This window comes from Labeo rohita, chromosome 19 (assembly GCF_022985175.1).
Source record: "Labeo rohita strain BAU-BD-2019 chromosome 19, IGBB_LRoh.1.0, whole genome shotgun sequence".
NCBI classification, from domain to species: Eukaryota; Metazoa; Chordata; class Actinopteri; order Cypriniformes; family Cyprinidae; genus Labeo; species Labeo rohita.
The window spans coordinates 22,579,960-22,600,921 of NC_066887.1; the positions used below are offsets into that span (position 1 = coordinate 22,579,960).

General features: G+C 35.5%; 1 protein-coding gene across 5 annotated transcripts; it reads left to right on the plus strand.

The window, feature by feature from the left end:
• Positions 1-1,057: 1,057 nt before the first annotated feature.
• On the plus strand, positions 1,058-19,484 carry osbpl3a (oxysterol binding protein-like 3a). 5 transcript variants are annotated; one of them, XM_051136383.1, is made up of 22 exons: positions 1,058-1,392; positions 9,184-9,315; positions 9,551-9,667; positions 9,772-9,825; positions 9,915-10,028; positions 10,115-10,243; positions 11,601-11,685; positions 11,821-11,936; positions 12,234-12,317; positions 12,412-12,565; positions 14,361-14,446; positions 14,555-14,686; positions 14,864-14,957; positions 15,045-15,298; positions 15,435-15,572; positions 15,652-15,715; positions 15,794-15,872; positions 15,984-16,134; positions 16,294-16,438; positions 17,078-17,204; positions 17,865-17,987; positions 18,076-19,484. In XM_051136383.1, the coding sequence occupies exons 2-22, from the start codon at positions 9,199-9,201 to the stop codon at positions 18,170-18,172; spliced, it is 2,460 nt and encodes an 819-aa protein (XP_050992340.1). In that variant the 5' UTR covers positions 1,058-1,392; positions 9,184-9,198; the 3' UTR covers positions 18,173-19,484. The 5 variants fall into 5 exon arrangements, with proteins under 5 accessions (XP_050992340.1, XP_050992341.1, XP_050992337.1 ...); XM_051136384.1 differs by having other exon boundaries at positions 11,833-11,936; XM_051136380.1 differs by having other exon boundaries at positions 14,361-14,686.
• Positions 19,485-20,962: the final 1,478 nt, after the last annotated feature.

Sequence of the window (20,962 nt, forward strand, 5' to 3'; positions counted from 1 at the left end):
ATTATACATCACATATAAACGATTAAATACAAAATTAACAGTAGTTACTAAGACTGATGTGGTTTGGAATTGGTAAAATGTGTTTGGAAAAAAAATATGACCAGAATATCAACATGCCTAATAATTCTGCACACAGTGTAGAACACTAGTGCATATATTTTACCAAGTGTTTTCCTTTGGTTCATGGTGTCAACCAATGAATAAAAACTTAAAACAGAAAATGAATGAATACATTTATTTATAGTGATCTTTTCATAGATCTTTTCAAATTGTTTTATTTCTCTTGGGATGTTCCCTCTAAACAATGCAATTAAATTTAATTTCCAATTAAATTGTCTAAACTTCTAAAATAGCATAATGATCAATATCACTAGTACAGACAAACAGACAAGCAAAAGAAGACAAATACGAAAACATCTGATGTGTCATAATTTCCATATACTGTACTTGTCCACTGTCATGGGAAAACACTAATTTCAGTGCTCATTTCCCAGAGCTGACAACATGACGTCCATCACACTTCTTTAGTATTTAAAGTGCTGCACTCATGTGTGAATATGACTTTTAAAACATACCTGAGTCAGGTTCAGTAGTTTGGTACATTCCACTGATGGGAGGATTCCCTTTCTAGTGTAGATGGGTGTTGGCAACGAACTAAACCTTTTGTTGTTAAGGCAACCCTGGGTTGACATGCAAAAAAGCAGATTTGTCTAGCATGAATTAATCATCGCATCATGGATTCCCTATTTCTTTCGTCAGAACTTATGTTGTCAAAAGGTGGTTATTTTCCAGGTTAGTGGATGGATAAATTAATTGGACTGTAATAGACAAGCAGTCAGACAGACAGACAGACAGATAGATAGATAGATAGATAGATAGATAGATAGATAGATAGATAGATAGATAGATATTTGAACTGCTTACCTAGGCGTACCTGAATTACATAACGCTGTGTTGTATTTTAAAATGCCCTCTCTCGATAGGCTACGTGTCATTCTTGGGTGGATTTTAATTGGCTTTCTAAACGTCACTCACCATTATGTCCCGCCCACCTCACGCTCACCTCACCGCGGAACTCAAAGCACAGCTCGAGGTTCAAACCTGAGCTGAAAGCCGTAAATTTAAAACCTGCGCTCTCCTCCACCTTCCGCTTCACTCTCGGATTACATCGGTGCGTCACAGACATTGAGTTTACGATAACCTTCCCAGAAGCGAAGTTACCTAAGACCTGGCTTCGGCAGGTAGAAGAAGAAGAAGTGGGATGGCGAACCCGGTGACAGTCACTTGGTCCAAAGTATAAATGTGCTGATAAGGCGTTTTTATAAGTGGACCGTCGGTGACACGACGACAGAGCCGCCGCGCCACGCTGTCATTCTGAACCTGGTAACCGCGGTAGGCACTTTGTATTCGTTTTACCCACGGAGACATTTACGTTAAATCTACCTTTGAATCATCAAACAAGTCCTAGCTTGTTGTAACAAGTCCTAGCTTGTTGTAAGAGAAGTATTGTAACTGTGAATCAGTCACTTTTACATCCGAACATGATTATAAAGCATGATTTTAAAAGTTTGTTTTTTTAAATAACTCAGCCCTGAGAACCAATCGACGCTTGATGATTGTTTTGAGTTTACTCTGTCGTCGTAGAAACCCTTGAAAAGTCTGTTTCCTGTGCTCATTGTGGATAGATTGACTCATCGATGGGCCTAATTTTTACACCGTTTTTCCTTTACTAAGTGTCAGTTTGACCTCAGGCAGCTTTGTAGTTCGTGTTAAGATGTTGAAGGTTTTTCTATTATGTCATTTACGGTGTGATTCGGTGATCGGTTTGGTCAAAGTCATCAGCGCATCGCGTTGCTGTAGCAACGAAAAGGGACCCGCATCGCGTACAAGCGTTCAGGTGGAGCCAGGAATGCAAATATTGTGTGTAGTATAATCCTTTCATTCTTATTTTATGTATCTTTTTTGTTATTCATTTAATTAAGTACAACGTTAAATGTTGCTCCCTGTAATTATTATCAAGTTGGCTTCGGTGTAGTGTGACTTTAATGCAGCTAAGTTAGACTTTTTAAAATGTTTTTATAGACTAAAGGGACTTAACACTCAAAAATGCAACTTCTGTCATCATTTTTCCATATTAGTGTGTTCCTTTCTTCCGTGGAGAGAAAAGGAGATGTTAGGCAGAACAGCCTCAGTCACAATTCACTTCAATTGCATTTTTTTTCCATGCAGTGAAAGTGAAAGGTCGCTGAGGTTTGTCATTCCGCTTACCGTGCTATTTTGTGTTCCACCTTAAGGTTGCAAAATGCAAATACTGTGTTGTATAATAGTTTGAGCTCTCATTAAGTTTTTTAGTACCATTTATTTGGTTAATTATTTATTTTTAGACAACAAGGAACTTTGTCAAACACTGTTCCCCATCATATTGTCAATCACGATCACTGTGGTTTAGTGGGACTTTCGGAGTGCTAAACTGAAGCCTTTACATGTTTTGAATTGAATTATGTGGCTTATGAGTTGTTTCAGTAGGTTTTTCCTAAATGTACTCATGCACAACCATAGGTTAAAGTAAATGATACATGACGCCATGTCATTTGCTGTCTAACCGATGTATTTCATTTGATAAGCTTTCGTTGACCCCGTGAGATCATGCTTACTAAATCATGTGACTTAAGGCCATAAGGGTTATATTGGGTTTTCCGTCATGAAGTCACTGACTTTATCATCTGCACTTTTTGTCGGACCCTTAACCACAATAAGCTCTTTATCATTCGTGTCCAACAACATTTATTCCATGTAAGTTTGTGTTTTTAATAACTGTATCTTTGATATGCTTCCTTACCCTTGGTCCCACTGTATAGCCCTCAACCTACAGCCTATTTACTGTAATGACTATGTTACATGGAGTTAATGATTGACATGTATTATAAAGAGTAAGTCCTCATATTTTGTGCATATTTGTGTGTACATTAGCACTTACGCCCACGTTCTGTTTTCACATACGTAAAAGTCAGTACAGACAACGTCATTTTCCATTGATGGTTTTGTATTGTTTGTCCCTACAACTAACTCTGACTGTACTGTGTTGGCATCTTTTTCTTCTATGTTTACATCATAGGTTACTCACCCTCATCAGACAAGACAGCCTGTTCACAATGTCACACATGTAGGGATCATGGACTAACAGGCATTATTAAATGCATAGTTCTAGCTCAGAAATCTGATTCAATGATGTATATCTACAGTAAATATATATAGAGAGAGAACGTGGTAAATATACATGTCAATAAGTTGGGGCATTAAAGGGATTGTACCCAAAAGTTAAAATTCGGTCATTAGTTACTCGCTCTCATATCGTTCCGAACCCGCAAGACCTTTGGAACACAAATTAAGATATTTTTGATGAAATCCAAAAGCTTTCTGACCCTGCATAGACAGTAATGTAAATAACACATTCAAGGCCCAGAAAGGTAGTAAGGACATTGTTAAAATAGTCCATGTAATATCAGTGGTTCAACCTTAATTTTATTAAGCTATGAGAATATTTTTTTGTGCGCAAAGAGAACAAAAATAACAACTTTATTCAACAGTTTCTTCTATTCTGTGTCAGTTTTTAACTGCGACAGTATATATAATATGTGTTTGTGTATACATGGTTATTATTATCAGTACATTTAAAATAATTATCAGTAAATGTAATTTTTAAATTGGTTTCATTTATCATGCTTTTTATTGCTCTTTTCTATAAAACATTAATACTCGAGGCTGTGCACGTTGTAAAAAAAAATCAGTAAAATTTCTGATTAAAAAACAGCAGCAGAATTTTAATACGGTAGCAACGTTTTAAGCATTTTACGATTTTAACTTACATTTACATTTAAATATTGTAATTTTATTAACCGATATTATGTTAATGTACCAACCTAGTGAAGTACTGAAATCTGTTTTGTGTCTTTATCTTTTTACACTGATAACCACCAAAAGCAGGTGGTGATGAGAAAGTCACATGATAAACCAAAGCCCATCACAAGCAGCATTTAAATATTAACATATATAGAAGGTGCACAGTGTCATTCACACAAACACTAAACACCAACTTGGTAACACACATGAGACTGAAAAAATGCAGTAAACATTATTTCAACAACATTAGATGTAACATACAACCCTAATGTACAAAACTGATAAGAAAAAAAGAGTTATTTCAATAAAAAAACATAAAATTTAAAAAATGTAACACAGGGAATTTTGGGAATGTAAATTTTTCAGTTCTTTTTCACTTCTGAAAACGGTATAGTACCGTAAGAATTACATGCAATGTCCAATAGAATTTTTCATCGTATATAGTAGGGGACCTTGCTGTTAACCATTTAATGGGTTTTTTACTGTAGCATTTTTACATTTTTTTTAAATCATTAAATTCACTGTAATTTTTTACAGTCCATTACAGTAATTTTATCCTGCTTTGTGTCATGTAACTCCATTTTCGCCGTAGTATTTGTGTGCTGTGTCTGTCTTTTGAATCTGTTCTCAGCATAATAATAGGAAACAAAAGGGTTAAAGGAAAACCCTGCCTTTCTGTATTTGCATGTCTTCTTGACTCTCCCTTGAAAAGAGACCGTGGGAGCTAATAATTGCATGAGGGACAAGGAAACTTATTGTGGGAAAGTCTCACGGTTTATCACAAAAGATTTAGCAACACATTTCAACTGATTATCAGAAATGCGAATAACCTAAAGTGTACATTTACAACTTAGCATGCAGGGCAAATCCGGCTGAATGTTTTTAGTGTGCACAAACATGGAGATGCAAAACCACAGGAATTCATTTTTCCCTAAACACCAACATGCATTCAGACATGCACGCGCACTCGTCTACATACCTCAGTTCAGCTTTAGACAAGTCTGGCTCTGCAAACTAAACAAAGTCAGACTTTGAGTTCAGAAACCTTGAGCTGGAGTTACTGGTATTTACATAGAAATTCTCAAACACACATAAATTTAAAAAGAAGCGAGAAAGTGGAATGTCCTTGAACACAGGAAATTTACTGTGAGTGTATGTGTGGAATAACAACATGTTTATCCTAAGGCTAGAGTGGATCCCTCTATTCACCACAAATTTGCCCTGGTGACTCATATCATGAGAATGACCTGAGCATTAGTAGTCTGTGGTATTGTTTTCTCTCTCCTATCCACATACTCACACTTTTTATTTCTTTATCCTAAAAAAATGTTCAGTGTATGAATGGGTGTAGGTGTGGATGGTAAAGTCATTTTTTAAAGGTTTGTGGTCATTCTCAAGTGGTTTACTGGTTGTGTTTGAGTGGGATTTTTATTTTTTTTATTTTTTTTTTAATGGGACAGACCCGTTTGTAAAAACCGCAAACATCTTTCAAATTAAATGTCAGATCAAATTTTCACATTTAGACTTTGTTGGTTCTATGGTTTGGGATTGTGATGTGAAATTAAAGTGTCATGACACCCTCCAAGAATGTGGTCCTGTCAGGTTCATTATTGGAGGTATAGATATCGAAACAAATGCTTTATGCAAATTTACATTTGCAGAAATATGTTATGTAAGCTCACTGTACATTACACAAAAGCATTTTTGTGTTTAATGTACAAATATATGCTGAGTAGGGCGATATACCGGTAGACACGATTAACCGGTACAAATGTTTTGGACTATTGTCTCTATCACGGTTACATGCTCACATGATGTTGCTGTGTTACATGGTCACGAAAAGTTATCGTTTGCACGCATTTTTAAGCATTTTGGATTAAAAACAAGTGATTTTAAGTTGTTTAAATGCAGTCAGCAGTAAAAGAGAACTAATTTCACTATGGCTGCGTACACTGCACCATTTTAGGAGTGACAACCACATTTAAATACCGGAGTGAGTCCCTTAAATTATCGTTCCATGTGTGTACAGAACAGCAGTCACTCCCGCATTTTGAACCACAGCAACATTTTGGCATCTTGCAGGAGTGAATAAGAATTTAGCCGTTTGGTATCTGCCATTTTTTGGCTAAAGACTCTTTTTGTCTATCGATTTTAACTAAACTACCGCTGACGTGCTGTGTTTTGTTTATGCTTGGGAGGCTGCTTGAGTGCTGTCTTGCAGTGTTGCCATGTCCTCATATTTCAGTCACTTTTAGGCATTTTGTTTGGTCTTAGCTCATAAAGCTAGGCACTTTATGGAGTTAATAAAGTGGTCTGTTGGGGATGTGAGATATATGATTTTTTTGGTGTTATAAAACATAAAGCATTTGGGTGTTTTAGTGTGTTTTTTTCACGCTTGTCCTTGTTGGGGTTTTTTTTTTTTACGAAGATCTGGCAACACTGACACCTTACCACAAGGCTTGAGAGCGCAACTAGCCCCCTGTCAGAATGTGCTAAAGTTAAGACTTCTTTTACTGTTAGTTTCTTGCATCTCACATACAGACAAAGACACATTTCTGATGCACGTTTCAATACGTCATTAACAGTTAGTTGTTTAGGTCAGTTCCGTACACACTGCATAGAATTTCTGTAAATGTGGTTGTCACTACCTGTATATTTTGGGAGTTAATGTGGTTGTCAGATGTGGTTGTCACTCCCATATTTTAGTGTATTGTGTGAACGCAATTTTACCCACACTTATGTGTCAAAATGCCCTCTTTGCATATATTCATGTAAACACAATAATTTATGTCTAAATTAAAAGTAAACAATGAAGAAAGAAAACGTGTAACAGTCTGTTGGTTCTAGGCAGTTCTTAAAGTTATAGCAGTCTGATATTCCTGCTGTCTGTCATTCATGTAAATCAAACAACAAAAGAGAAAAAATCTCTTGCTGCTCTTGACCAAATCACTTTTGTAACTTTAATAAAAAGAAATAAAATGTACACAGTGAAGAATATGCAGAATATACATTTGATTATACAAGGTATTAGCGCTGCACAATTAATTGAATTTGTAATCATGGTTACTACTGCAGATGCCACAATTATGTAGTCATTCAAAGGCATAATTACAAAAAATAAATAAATAAAAATTCTCTTACATTATTCTGCTGAGTTGATTAATTCAAGGGAATAATCAACAATTATGACTTCTGTCATAATCATGCAGCCCTACAATGTATGTAGCATTTTTTATTATTTTTTATTTATTTATTTATTTTCAAAATTTATTTTGTCCTGTTTGTTGTCAGCTGTTTATTTGTCTGCAGTGAGCTTTATTTATTAATGTATTTTATTTATTTATTTATTTATTTAGGCTTATAGTTTTTTGTGACAAGAATTATGAAATTTTTATGGTTTCGAAAATGTTGATACCATAAATATCTTGTTTAATGTAAGAATAACTATATTGTGATATATATTGTTACCATAAAATAAAATTACCCATATCGTGATATAAGATTTTGATCATATCACCCACCCCTAATTCTGTTCATTTGTACTCTGTGTCAAAAATGTGTATAAGCATCAAATTATATGTGAACAAGCTTTTATATTTTTAACAACTTAATGCACAAATATATGCTGACTCAAGACTCACACTTGCATGCAAAATTCAGAATTATATTACACTTTGTTTTGAGTGCACAGTGCATTACACAAACACAAAATGGATCATTTTGTATTTGTAATTTAGTGCACAAATATATTCATATTATCTAATATTTTCATTTATACTTTACATAAAAATACATGTGTGTAAGCATCAAAACTATATAAGCTTTTACATTTTTAATAACTTTTGAGACTGCTGTTACACTGATGCACAAGTATATATCTGATCTGTTAAATGTGATCAAAGTGGGTGAATGAATCACCTGACAGCATATCCATAAATTTAGAAACTTTCCCATAAAAATGTTGCATGCAAGATTTTAACAGTTTTGGTTATTGATTAAAAGCCTGTTTCTATATTGTGGGAGCAATACCATGCAACACACATTTTTGCAACGTGCAAACAAACTCTTGTTTCAGAATGACACTTTCTCTCACTTTCAAGTTCGTCATTGCAAAATTGCATTGATGTAGACGAACACTGTACTAGTTTTTTGTATCATTTGCAACACAGACATATCTGTATATGTTATTAAAAAATATTACGACCATTTGATGTGATCCATTAAGTTCAAAATGAGAGAGAGAGAGAGAGAGAGAGAGAGACATCAGCTGATTTGGTCTTAAATGCATACATGTGGGAGAATGTGCTTGCGTGTGTGTGTGTACTTGTGTGTGTACAAAAACACACATGCGTGTGTGTGTGTGTGTGTGTGTGCGCACGAATGTGAGTTTAAACATTGCATGGTCCAGTGAAAGAAGAAAGGATAGGGGCACAAGAACAGTGTGTCCCAGGTTTGGGACGTGCCCGTGCAGTCAAAACACTGAGTTCTGAACACACATACTCTCTCTCGCACACACGCACGCAAACACGCACACACACACATACATGCATACATACGAAGCTCAAGTGAGGGAGAAAATAGTGTCTTTAAATTAAAAACAATCCTGATAAATGATATTTGTTTCTTTAGGTCAGGGTTTTGCAACTTTTTGAAGCCAATGACCTAAAATATCAAGGCAGCTATACAAACTGATTTACTTTGAAAAAAAATTATGTTTGTGACATTCAAATAATTGGCTTTTACATTTTACAAATCAAAATACACTATTAAAATATTATCTGGATGACAAGTTAGTTTACTGAAATAAAAATTTAAAGCCTGTATCAGATTGGCTGGGAATAAGACCGTTTTATACTGGTCTTATGCATTATTGTAGTTTTTAATTTTAATTTTTTATTTGTTTTGTTATTTATTGTATATTTTTATGCTGTATCCACTGTGATATTTTTATTCGACTACCTTTTTTTTAACCAGGGACATTTACCTTTGACATCTTTGACATTATTTTGTTCCTATCTATATTTAAAATGTTAACATAACAGAAATAATTTATTTGGGAAAAAAAGGATATTGATATTACTTGTCATAATTTAGGTATGAAGTATATGAAGTAGTATATGCTAATTTGTAACATTAGCACAGGTTTCAGTGATGAGCTCACTTGTCAAAGAAAGTCCTGACCTTCTTTGCCTTGCTCACTTGTGTGTCTCTGTTGCCCTCTGCTGGCCATTTATGTAATTTAGGTACTGTTGTATTGAGTGTTTCCTGTTTTTGTCTCCACAGTAAGTTAATTGCAAGATGAGTACAGAAGACCAACTCGCACCGCTGTCTCCCAAAACATCACCCACCACACCAACCACGACACCATTTACACAACGAAAAGAGAGTAACTCCTCATCAGAAGACAACAGACAGGTAAGACAAACAACTTGAGATACTGAGAACGCAATTGATGTTTGCTTAAACATCTAGTGTGGAAATAATACATGTTTTATATAGCAGTGGCTATGATGATGTTTTGACACAGTATTTTTGTAATGTCTCAGTATGATTTAAATCAACATCTACAGCAGTTTTTAACAGTTTTTAATAAGAAAAATCCATGCTCTTTTTATCTAAGTTACATCTCTTTCATCTTCTTGTTTTTTAGGACAGCTGGGAGTTGGTTGAGGACTTGCGGGGACTGACAGGAAATGTTCAGAAGCCTGAGAAGCAGGAAGGTTTGATGTTGAAAAAAAGGAAGTGGCCAATGAAAGGCTGGCATAAGGTGATCACATGATGTTTTCATTGACTATAATGAGATTTGAATACATACACCACACCACAATGGTTCTAACATAGCTTTTCTCTGTGTCTCTCTATGTTGAACAGAGATACTTCCTGCTTGAAAAGGGCATCCTTACATATGCCAAGACTGGGACTGATGTAAGTCTCATCCACATGCTTTCTTCAAGGCTTATGTGGAGTAAACTTGCTTGAATCCTGTCAGTGATGCTCTTTCATTGATTCCTCAGCTGAAGAAGGGGAGGTTACGAGGTCGCATTGATGTTGGTCTCTCTGTCATGGCCATGAAGAAGAAGTCAATGTGCATCGACCTGGACACCGAGGACAGTATCTATCACCTCAAGGTATCGGCACACGCTCACCTACAAATGTTAGGCTGATTTTTTTTTTTTTTTGAGATTACATGTTGTATTTATTGTGATGTTCACAGGCGAAGACTCGGGATCTGTTTGAACAGTGGGTGACGCAACTACGCCATCATCGAATGTTCCGTCAGAATGAGATAGCCATGGAGCCTCCCGAGCGACAGCTGCAATCTGACCCCACCTCCAACAGACGAGTATTTACCCTCCTTATACAATCATCAATCACAAGTGTAGTAAAAAGTCAGTCTTTAGACCCAACATCCCATTAAATAGAATAAACCTGTATAGCTGTAAGGAAAGTTAAAATAATAATGCGATCCACTGATAAGCTGATTATAATTTTGCCTGAAACTGACAGTTTACTACTTAAGTTATTAAAATATGTGACCCTGGACCACAAAACAAGTCGTAAGTAGCACAGGTATATTTGTAGCAATAGCCAACAATACACTGAATGGGTCAAAATTATTGATTTTTCTTTTATGCCAGAAATCATTAGGATATTAATTAAAGATCATGTTCCATGATGATATTTTGTACATTTACTACAGTAAATATATCAAAACTTAATTTTTGATGAGTAATATGCATTGCTAAGAACTCCATTTGGACAACTTTAAAGGCCTTTTTCTCCATATTTTGATTTTTTTCTCATATTCCAGATTTTCAAATGATGGTATCTAGGCCAAATATTGTCCTATTTGGTGCTCAATGTTTCTTGAGCACCAAATCAGAATGTTAAAATTCAGGAATAAATTACATTTTAAAATTTATCAAAATGTGTATATACACTACCGTTCAAAAGTTTGGGGTCAGTACATTTTTATTGTTTCTTTTTTTTTTCTTTTTTTTTAAAGAAATTAATACTTTTATTCACCAAGGATGTATTAAGTTAATAATTAAAAGTTTATTAAAAGTTAATAATAAATAATTTACATTGTTATAAAATATTTATATTTTGAATAAACACTGTAATTTTTAAACTTGTTATTCATGAAAGAATCCTGAAAAAAAAAAAAATCACAGGTTCCAAAAAATATTTGGCAGCACAACTGTTGATATTATCCAACATTGATCATTTTAATAATAAATCCGCATATTAGAATGATTTCTGAAGGATCATGTGACACTTAAGACTGGAGTAACAGCTGATAAAAATCCAGCTTTTCATCACAGGAATAAATTCTATTTTAAAGTATGTTAAAATAAAAAACATTATTTTATATTGTAAAAACATTTTGCAATATTACTGTTTTTTTTCTATATTTTTAATCAAATAAATGCAGCCTTGATGAGCATAAGAGACTTCTTTAAAGACTATTACAAGTCTTACTGACCCCAAACTTTTGAACGGTAGTGTATATAAAAAAAATCTGTTTCATTTTGTTATTTATGATCAAATAAATGCATCCTTAATGAACATTGAAAATCTCACTGAACTTTTTAACAGTAGTAACTCTTTCATATTATTTCCAAGTGACATAGAAAGTCACACAGCAATATGCACAGATAACCTATTTTGCTTTTTTTTTTTTTGTCTTTTATTACCAGCGTTCATTTCTCTCCAAGCAGCCTTCAGCCCTGTTGAAGAACAGCTGGCGGCAAAACTCTCAAGACATGGAGAAGTGCTGTAAAGGTAGATGCCAAAACCTGCACTGACACACCATTTTGCAGTATTAATCATGGCAAAAGTACTGTGCATCTAATACATAGAGAACATTTTAGAGAAGTGGTTATCCTGAGCATCACTAAGAAAATGAACCCTAAACAGTAACATTTTTAGATCTGTCAGAGTGTGAGTCAGCGCTGCTGGAATTAAATCTGCTGCTGAAAAATATGGAAGTTCTTCACAGAACGTTCTCAGCACCTGCCATTAACTTACTACAGGTAGGGCTGTTCGCATGTGTTTTATTGAATGTATTAATAGTTTTTCATAAATATGTGTTAAAGTTTGGTCTGTGAGAGTGGGTTTATTAAATCTGATCATTTATTTGGAGACATCCAGATAAATCCTAACATAAATAAAAATCTCATGCATAATATAAAAAGCATTTATTTTTTATTTATTAAATGCAAAAATGAACACTCTTTGGGTTTGGTAAGACTTATGAAATTTTCGCTCATTATTTAGACAAAAAAAGTAAGTGTGTGTGTGTGTGTGTGTGTGTGTGTATGTGACCCCAGACTGAAGGCTCCAAAAAAGAGAAACGAGGACACAAAAAATGGAGGTCAAAGAATAATAGCAAGGAAAATAAAAGCTCACAACAGGTAAAATAGCTCTGTTTCTAAATGCACCATACACACAGACACTGCATCACACACATTCTCTCTCATTCATTTCAACTGATCTGTTGTTTTCCAGCAAAATCTTGACCCTTCAGCTTCCCGTCTGCACGTATCTCACCCGAACTTGATATACTCAGAGCCTGTTTCACCAGACTCATGTCTGGATAGTCCAGACTCACCAACAGAAGCCTCTCGAATGCAGGAGGAGTTCTGTCGGCTCGCTGGCACGGGTGAGTATGAATGCTCACAAGCATGGTGCACTGTTTCAGGAATATTTATGTTAATAACCGTTTTAAAATAAAGCAATAGCGTCCAATAAGATTAGTTTTGATGTAGTATCAAAACTGGTTTTGCTAATCGTGAAATTTCACTTGAATTGTTATCAGTAGCGGTGGGCAGTATGACCAAAATAAGGTCTTTATGAAATCAAATTTATGATACCATAGAAATCTCATAATTCTTGTCACCATTGTCAATATTGAAAACTAATACTAGCCTAAATAAAAAAAGAACTCAAGCTCACTGAAAACAAGTAAACAGTCAGCGATTACATAATAAGAAACTAATCACAAGCAATAGGACAAAAAGAACAAACATATTAAAAAAAACAGCATATTCTTCACTGTGTAAATTAAAGGAGAAGTCCACTTCCAGCACAGAAATGTACAGATAATGTACTCACCCCCTTGTCATCCAAGATGTTCATGTCTTTCTTTCTTCAGTCGCAAAGAAATTATTAATTTTTGGGGAAATTTTTTTCCATATAGTGGACTTCTATGGTGCCCCGAATTTGAAGTTCCAAAATGCAGTTTAAATGCGACTTCAAACGATCCCAAATGCGGTTGTAAATGATCCCAGCCAAGGAAGCAGGGTCTTATCTAGCGGAACGATTAGTTTTTTTTTTTTAAATAAAAAATAATACAATTTATATTCTTTTTAATGTCAAATGCTCATCTTGTCTCGCTCTGCCTGAACTGTTTTTTTTTTTTTCTTCGTTTCATGACAGATAGGGTATGTCGAAAAACTCCCATCTCATGTTCTCCCTTGACTTCAACATTGTCCTATCGCTGTTTTACCTTTTTTGTTAAGGGTGTTTGATCTTTTTTGCGTGTTCACTTTGCAAAGACTGGGTCGGTACTTCTGCAGTGATGTAGGATGATTTTGAAATGATTTTTGAAGTTGAGGAAGAAAATACGTTTGAAGTTTTGAACCAGAATACACAGAGTTCAGGCAGAGCAAGACAAGACGAGCATTTGAGATTAAAAAGTAAATTTTGAGTAAATTGTGTGTTTTTTTGTTTTGTTTTTTATGAAAATAATCATCGTTTCGCTAGATAAGACCCTTTGTCCTCAGCTGGGATAATTTACAACTGCATTTGGGATCGTTTGAAGTTGCATTTAAACTGCATTTTGAAAGTTCAAACTCGGGGCACCATAGCAGTCCATTATATGGAGAAAAATCCTGAAATATTTTCCTCAAAAAACATAATTTGTTTATGACTGAAGAAAGAAAGACATGAACATCTTGGATGACAAGGGGTGAGTACATTATCTGTATTTTTGTTCTAGAAGTGGATTTCTCCTTTAAATATATATATATATATTTCTTCTTATTAAAGTTACAAAGGTGATTTAGTCAAGAGTTGTTGTTTGATTAACATTAATGATAGACAGCATAAATATTAGACTGCTGTCACTTTAAGAGCTGCCCGGATCCAATATACTGTACTGTTACACACATTTCCTATGTCAGCTGTTTGCTTTCACTTAAGACCTAAATTACTGTGTTTACAAGGATACTTGCAAAGACAGGCATGTTGACACATACAAGTGTGTGTATTTAACCTTTCAAGACCTATAAAGTGTCAAAAATAACTCAGTTTAATACTCCCATGCTCTATGAGCACTGTCTTCATGTGCACACGCCTCTCTGACACTGCTCAGAAACAGCCTCTCAGACAGCTTACATCATATGATGAAATGACACATACTATTTTCTCTTTTCACTCCTTTCCCTCTCTTCCAGTTCATTCCACTCTTCGGTCAGCATATACTTCCCTTTGCTCAGAAAGAGACAAAGTCAGAAACACATTGGACTGTATCAATGAGAAGGTATACAGGCAACAATTTTATTTTATCTGTCTTTCACTGTATATGCTCAGTTGTTATTGGCTAAAATCAACAAGGCTAATTATGTCTCAAATTTTCTCAACTTATCAGGACAACAGCGATGGGTCACGCCCTCTCCTGCAGCAAATGTCCAGTGAGAGTCGAGGATCAATCCCTGAATCCCTGTCAGAGTTCTTTGACGCTAAAGAGTATCTGCTGTCTGGCAGCTCGTCTGAGAATGAGGTCAGAGAGGTCAAGCTGTCAAATCACACATTTGCATGAATCACCTGTCAATGATTTTGTGATTTAAAATGTTGAAGTTTTTCATTAAAAAGAAGGTAAATGTGAGGCACTGTGAACTGAATTGCAAAATGATGTTCAAAAGTTACACATAATTTTTTTTTTTTTTTTTGTGACCAGGTGTCTGATGATGATTCATACACCAGTGATGTGAGTGACAGCACGTCAGTGGAGTTTTGCAGGAATGAGAACGGCAGCGCAAAGGAGATTTTAAGTGAGCTACTGCCCAAGTTCACCATAATGAAGCTTCACCTTTTTTACAACCATAGTTAATGGATTACATATGTTTTTGTGTCACCAGGTAATGGCAACAGCTGTAATGCGGTGCGATGCAGTGCGGTGATGCGGCGAGACCGTTTGCCGAGTGCACGCGTAAACGAGAGTGTGAATCTGTGGAGTATTCTGCGTAGCAACATTGGTAAAGACCTGTCGAAAGTTGCCATGCCCGTCCAACTCAATGAGCCTTTGAACACGCTGCAGAGACTGTGTGAGGAAGTTGAGTACTGCCACCTGCTGGACACCGCTGCAAACACACACGACGCACACATGCGTATGGTGAGGTCAATCAAAATCATTTACTCACTCTCATGTCATTCTGTATGACTTTGTATGTGGAAAACTGTTTGTGTTTAAATAAATAGATGAGAAATTTCAGCACATTTTATTCTGTTCTTGTGTGGTTTGTCTGTAGGTGTATATAGCAGCATTTGCTATATCTGCATATGCGTGTTCGTTAACTAGAGCGGGAGGGAAACCATTTAATCCTGTACTAGGAGAGACATATGAGTGTCTCCGGCCTGATAAGGGCTTTCGCTTCATTGCTGAACAGGTAAGTGTACAAATTTCTTTTATTTCTATCAAAACAATGATTTACGCACTCACATAACCCCTTACATTGTGTACCTCAGGTCAGTCACCATCCACCTGTGTCTGCTTGTCATTGCGAATCTAAAAACTACACATTTTGGCAAGGTGAGTGAAGCACATTTGACTAGCGTCATGACTTTTAGCATTTAGCATGATTTTTAATGTTTTCTATGTGTCCACTAGATGTCCGGTGGAAGAATAAATTTTGGGGAAAATCCATGGAGATCGTTCCTATGGGAGTCACTCATTTAGAGTTGCCAGGGTGATTTAATTTTATCCTGAATTCTTCTGATTCCCATTCACTTCCATTATTCCATCCTGCATTCTTCACCGTATCTCACTCGCTTTCTTTCACTCATACATTCATTTTCAGTTGTGGGGATCGCTATGAGTGGAGTAAGGTCACTTCATGCATTCATAACATTCTGAGCGGTCAGCGCTGGATCGAACACTATGGGGAAATGTCAATTAAACACTCTACCACCACAGGAGATGTCAGTCATTGCAAAGTCACTTTCCTTAAGGTGTGACCATCAAGACATGCAAAACAGGCTTTAATTCCATATGTGTGTGTGCAGTTGTGTTTGTCTTGCCTAATCTTCCTCTTGTGGAACATAAAATGAACAAATGTTCATTTTATGAATGATTTCCTGTTTTTTTTGTCTTTTGATTTGTCTGTTCAGTCGAGATCTGGAGGTCTGAATGCTAATGAGGTAGAGGGTGTGGTCATGGATTCAGATGGGCGTGTCATTCACTCACTGTTTGGCAAATGGAACGAGGCCTTGTATCTGGGCAAACCACCTTCGGCAACTTGCATCTGGAGAGCAAGTGAGTTTCAGACCAGTCCAGAAGAGTCTGTTTAGCTGTATTTAAAGAAATAGTTCACCCAAAAATGAAAATTACCCCATGATTTATTAACCCTCAAGCCATCCTCTGTGTATGTTATATAAAAAATGTTCTGGCTCTTCCAAGCTTTATAATGTCAGTGAATGGGTGTTGAGATATTGAAGCCCAAAAAAGTGCCACTTCCTTGTGAATGTGCATACGACAATTAGCAGAAGCTAGAGATTCAGTTTATAATGTTGTAAATATGGATATTTTTCTTATACAAACACATCGATTCACTTCAGAAGGTCTTTAATAACCCCCTGGGACCGTGTGGTGTACTTTTATGCTTTTTTGATTTCAACACCCATTCACTGCCATTATGAAGCTGGGAAGAGCCAGGACATTTTTTTAATATAACTCAGATTGTATTTGTTTGAAAGAAGAAAGTCATATAAACCTAGGATGACTTGAGGGTAAGTAAATCATGGGGTATTTTTAATTTTTGGGTGAACTATCTCTTTAAATGCTTTAAGCATCTAAATTATATTTGTTATGTTGTATCTCAGATGAATTTGTGGATAATGTCCTCAAGAGGGCGCTAACACAGCACCATTTTTGTCTTTGCATGTGTGCATATAGATCCCATGGCTGAGGACCATGAGCAGTACTATGGATTCACCCAGTTTGCAATTGAGTTAAATGAATTGGAGGAGGGTTTAAAGCCACTCTTGCCCCTGACAGACACCCGTTTTAGGCCAGACCAAAGGTATAGACATAATTAGAAACATTATGACTTATGCATATACAGTTGAGGTCAAAAGTGTACATACATTTTGCAGAATCTGCAAAATGTGAATTATTTTACCAAAATAAGAGGGATCACACAAAATGCATGTACTTCTATTTTTTATATACCTGAATAAGATATTTCACATAAAAAATGCTTACATATAGTCCACAAAAGAAATTAATAGTTGAATTTATAAAAATGACCTCGTTCAAAAGTTTACATACACTTTATTCTTAATACTGTGTTGTTGCCTGAATGATCCACAGCTGTTTTTGTTTTGTTTTGTTTAGTGATAGTTGTTCATGTTTGTCCTGAACAGTTAAACTGCCCCCTGCTCTTCAGCAAAATCCTTCAAGTCCCACAAATTCTTTGGCTTTTCAGCATTTTTGTGCATTTGAACCCTTTCCAACAATGACTGTATGATTTTGAAATCCATCTTTTCACACAGGACAACTGAGGGACTCATGCAACTATTACAGAAGTTTATTTTGGTAAAATAATTTACATTTTGCATATCCTGCAAGGTCTACATGTAAACTTTTGACCTTAAGTGTATGTTGTTTCAAAATGAACTCTTCCCATTCCTAAAACCAGTTCTGTTTGCCATTGGTTACTTATTGGTCCTCTTTTTGTTAGATTACTTGAAGAGGGTGATATTGCCGGAGCAGAAGAACAGAAAGAAAGAATTGAAGTCCTCCAACGAGAGAGGAGGAGAGTCCTGCAAGAAAACAACATGACACACTCGCCCCGATTTTTCAAGTAAGTGACTATTATAAGCACAAAGATGTAGTTGTGTCGGGTGCGTCACGAGTTTCTGTTCGGAATTCTGTTTCTTTAATTCAATCAGGCGTGCTGAAGACGACTCGTGGGTGAGCAATGGCACTTACTGGGACCTCAGGAAGGACCCTGGATTCAGCAAACTAGAATTCCCTGCGCTCTGGTGACCACCAGTGGATTTGTGTCATTGACTTTTCCGTTTCTGCTCTGGCTCTCGTTATTCGTTTGCAATCCTACTGAACACTGTGGGATTTAATGCACCATGCTTATGTTGATGCTTTTGTATTGGTATTTATCTTTGTTAAACAGACACATTTACAGCACAAGCTAGAAAGTACCTCCTGAAACACATTCATGCCTTAAACTGCCTAGCTGATGTTTAGAAGGAAATGCACTGACCAATGACTTTGTAAGTGTCTGGGTATAATTAGTGTATTTATATTCAATATGCAAAGTGCAAATCCTATTCATTAATCAAGTTCATTTAAAAAAGATCCTCAAATCGAATCAATTAAAATAAATTACACAATATTAAGACTAATTTAGAATCCTAAAAACAGACAAGTTCACCCTAAAATGAAATAAGAAATTATTTTTGTACATTAAACTTATATTTTGGACCATTACAGGTTTTTTCCATTATGACATTATTTTGTATTGTCATTCTCATTACTGTAATCTAAAAAAGATTATATATTTAAATTGTAATGTGTTTATATGGTAGTATTCGTTATGCTACCTTTCAATGTTTTTCTTTCTAAATCAGCACAAAATATTATTTAAAAAGTCTTAAGTATTACACTAATGAGAATTTAGCGTACTTGATCGTCATTAATGTCAACTGGGAAATAAAAATATAGGCTTGATGCTCTTTTATACAAAATATAATTTCTTCATTTGTTTTGTTTAATTAAATCATGATTGATTTTGAGTAACTTCTGAGTGACCTGGACTAAATGTTTTAATGAGATTTACACCAGGAGTGTTCCTACTGTAAGCATTTGAAAGGCACGGTTCATAAATTGCTTACTTTTTCATTCCACTTTATAATCAGGGAATACAGAAATCAAAAAATATATCTATAAATATTTTTGCACATACTACAATGATGATTTATGCATATTTAAGGGACTTGCAATGGTTAATAGAAATCTAATATAGCAAACTGTCTCCATTAATGATTGTGTAATGAATGAGAATTTCATGTTGTGTACATACTTGTCCTTTTTTGTGTATGTATGTAAAAGAGAGCGAGCGATAGTCTACATGTGCTGCTTGGTGTGCCTGTTACACTTGATAACTGTTCTGTTTCGCTGTGGGTGTGGTGTTTTACATGCTATAAACACAGCATTTCTTTCCTTCGTCAAGACTTTAAACAAATCGAGGACTGTTGCTTTCAGAGGATTGGGAATGGATTGCATCAGTGTATGACTGACCATGTGTTCTGTTACACAATAAATGTAGTGAGCACAAATCTAAGGAACTTTCTCTGTTTTATTATGAAGATGCTTTGGGATATTCACCTATTGCTTCACTTTTATGACGATGGTCCATTAATAGAAAATAAATGGTGAGATTGTGTAACACTAGAAAGATCCCTTTTCGGGACACGAAGGATGGTTTTCATTCAGATTGTTTTAAATGGAGGTCATTTTATAAACGCATATGCACACAATGAACGTCACTGGTGTTTTCCAGACCAGGAGCTGTGCTCTCCAAACTATTACGAAACAAGAAAACAGCTTCAAAACAACTGCCACATCTCGACCTGAAAAAGCCAAATTGATAAATTGGTATTTGAAGCATTCACATGTTACTTATTTAACTGTATAAAAGCGAAGAATAAATGTGTTCAGAATTTATAGAATTATATAGTGAGTACATTTTAGTAGCTTTACCACAGCTTCCCGTATGACTATAGCAATGTGTAAATTCCCACGAAAGCTAAGCCCTCGTTTATTTTTAACCTTGTAAAAACCTTTTTAAACCTAGACAGATGTTCTTGATGGAGAACGTGTCATACTCTTAACTAGTTCGTGCAGTTTTTGCTAAAGCAAAATTAAATGATAATTACAATAAAATATGTACTGAATGAAAAAAGTAACAGTGTGGACTAACCTAATTTGTGCATGTAATCATTGTCACTTTGGCAAAAAAAAACAAAAACACCCCTTGCACGCTAGTAACAGTAAGAAGCACTACTGTGGTTAACGAGATAGGCCTCTGTTCCTTTTTGACCTCCAATAACCCCTTTTGTCCACAACGATATTCGAAAAGCCTTAGTCCTGGTTTTGGTTCTCCTAGATTCTTTAACATAATCTAAAATAATTATAACTGAAGTTTAATGAATGTAAACAAAAGCACGTAAAAGGCTGACGTCGATCTGGGAGCTACACAGTAGTGAGCTGCGGTTTCACTTTATAGTTTGGGCTGGTATGTTGGCCGCATGCAGCTTCCTGCGTAAGGACAGCATGTGCTGCTTCCGCTTAGCATGCCAATCTCACATCGCTTTTCATATGCACAAAACACGTTCTTCACCATCAAAACCAAAGTTATGTGTTTGTTCATAATAGCCCATCACCTCTTCATATCTAAAGTTATTTATCTCGTCTATTTGTTTGTCATTCTGTCCGCTGCATTCGGTCAAAAACATAACGCTGAATTTTAATCTACTAAAGCGTTTCAACTTTTGATTACGGTTTTATAATACACGATTCGCTTTAATTAATCTGTGTTAGTTCATTTATTTGTAAGAATGATTTTATAGCCTATCTAGGCTAAATCTCGCTTTAAATTTTTCTCGTTTTGCTGGAGCCTTTAAAAATCAAAGAAAGGACAAGTCTGTGCTTGTCCCGGCTATTATTTATAGTTACGTTCATATGATTCTGATTACGGAACCCGAACTTGAGCCAGAAACCAACTTTATTAAATCTGCTGAAAAGCAGCACCGCCTCCTC